General features: G+C 36.9%; 1 protein-coding gene across 1 annotated transcript in view; it reads left to right on the top strand.

The window, feature by feature from the left end:
• The window catches only part of NELL2 (NEL-like 2 (chicken)), a 242,861-nt gene that overhangs the window by 147,678 nt on the left and 92,852 nt on the right, over nucleotides 1–2,331 (top strand). Inside the window, exon 11 of the mRNA XM_008580521.1 lies at nucleotides 1,775–1,897. Within this exon, the coding sequence (XP_008578743.1) occupies nucleotides 1,775–1,897 (123 nt within the window). The remainder of the gene's footprint in view (nucleotides 1–1,774; nucleotides 1,898–2,331) is intronic.

The raw sequence follows: 2,331 nt of genomic DNA, 5'->3' as shown, positions 1-2,331 counted from the left end.
AGCAGATTGTCAAGGAGAAGCAGTCTCACAAGAAGGGGTGTGGAGCTTCAGGCCCCCAACAGGTCCAAGGATAGCCCTAACTAGGAGATGCATGTGTAATCCAGCTATTTTCTAAGCTACCAATAGTAAACATAAATTTGTAAAGACTATGGGATGTTCTGATACTAGATAGTGAGTGTGGAATTTTGTACAATTTGGGGTAATTCAGCCAGGGATTTAGAAAATAAGATAACCATTCATGCAATTCTAAAGTCTTAGTGATTGAAATATCTCTTTCCTCTGAAGGGTTGTTGGGAATAATCTCTAAGAATTTTATTACAGGCCTATAGTTAAGACTATGATAACTTTGTGCTTATGTGAAGGTACTTCAAAAAATTTGTGGAAAAACAGAATTGAAAGATAATATGAATCTTTCCATGAACTCTTTGAAGACCCCTCATATAGCACAAGACATAAAATGTCATACCGGAATGTTTATTTTTAAAAAATAAAACACAGGGCATTCTATTTTAGTAGTTCAAGTAAGTGATTTTAGTTTAATCTCAACTGCATGTGCCAAAGACAATTTTTTTTCAAAGTTACAGATACACTACCATTATAATGTCCAGAATACAAAGAGTTCTAAAATGAAAAGCAAACATTTATTTTTGCTTCTATGATTTACATCATATAGAATTAATGGCATGATCACTGTACTTTGTTAAAATATATATTTTAATGTTAAGCCTAAATAATGTTTATGTAAAAGACCGGGTAATAAGTAGTGCCACTGTAGGGATTTTAGATGGCTGAACTAATTCATGTGCCTTTCCTCACATATTTTATTTTCTACTCATCTCTATTTTGATGTGAGATCTGTTTTCTTTCTCATATTCACTGTATTTTTTCCTTATGTTTACATTTTTGCTGAACACTGAGCTAGAATTCTGAAGTTACCTACTATTCCTGTGAACTTGGGCAGGCTGCTCAAACACTGAATAACAATTGACTCATCTTTAAAATAGCGATGATGATATTCATTCATTCATTCATTTAAGAATTTATTCAGGAAACATTCTTTCACAAGGGTGCTGGGAGGATCAAATGATTCAGTGCTTTCAAACGTATCAAGTTACTAGCAATTAAGGGAGGTATCGCATTGACCGTATATTTTAAATTTTGTATTTGTATTATAAAAGCAAGTTTGTCTTATTTAAGAGATGTGCGACACTTCCTATGCAGAGGGAGGTCAGGTATTCCCCCAACAGTTTGCATCAAGTATCTCTATGCCTGCAAGTGTGATGTGGGTGTTACCTGCAGACCTAACTCCCAGAATTTCAACTGCATTATCCTGCAGGCCATGACTCAAGGAGCAACGCAATTTCACATCCTTTCCTACCACCCTTCACATGCTCCAGGGAGGAGTTAGGTGGCAGATTTATTTCATGACAATAACTCCCCAAGTACTAACCACAGAGGCTGTATACAGCTGACTTTGGAATCTACCTCTGAGAATTAATCCCATCTTTGCCTCCCCTCGCCTTCTTTTCCTTCCTATCATTGGTGGGCCTTTTGTCCAAACCCTTTTGTAGTCAACTTTTGTGGATATGTAAACTATGTATGTACTTCAAGAGGAATATACAGTACTTGAAAATATAAGGCCTTCTTTAATTTATAATTTGTGTGTCTGTGATTGAAAGAATTACCATGTACTAACCAAGATGCAGGTGCAGTTTAAAATGTAGTGCCCTTGAAAATATATGTTTGAGTAACAAAAATGTATTCCTCATTTCAGAACATGATGAGTGCATCACAAATCAGCACAACTGTGATGAAAATGCTTTATGCTTCAACACTGTTGGAGGACACAACTGTGTTTGCAAGCCGGGCTATACAGGGAATGGAACCACATGCAAAGGTAAAAAGTTTAAATGCCAACACCTCTTCCGTTAAGTATGATGCAATCTATTTCTGTGTCCCTTTACCCCAGTCATTCCTGTTACGTACCTTCCGTGCACTTCCCACAGTCAGAGAGCTTTGGAGTGTAGCTCATAGTCTTCCTCTTAGGTCTTACCATCCTCCTGGGTTATTTCAGTGTGTAAGTGGCCAAACTGTTCAGCTGCTTAGACCTAAGGTTCCTTGACCTCAGCCAGAGTGGTTTTCATCTCCATTCCTCTCTAGCAAACCATCTCCTTGACCGCATCCTGGACATTTTTATTTAGAATTGCTTCATCTTTGAAATCTTAAACTTCAACATTTTATGGTTCAACATCAAGTTTTTCTGCTTCCAATTTGCTCACTCTGTTCCTTCTACAACTCTGGATCTTCAATTTTGTTGAACCTTCTTTTTTC

Source organism: Galeopterus variegatus, unplaced genomic scaffold (assembly GCF_000696425.1).
Source record: "Galeopterus variegatus unplaced genomic scaffold, G_variegatus-3.0.2 Scaffold2118, whole genome shotgun sequence".
In the NCBI taxonomy this organism is placed as follows: Eukaryota; Metazoa; Chordata; class Mammalia; order Dermoptera; family Cynocephalidae; genus Galeopterus; species Galeopterus variegatus.
Note: the sequence above shows the minus strand (reverse complement) of the source record. Positions and strands in the feature narration are given on the sequence as shown.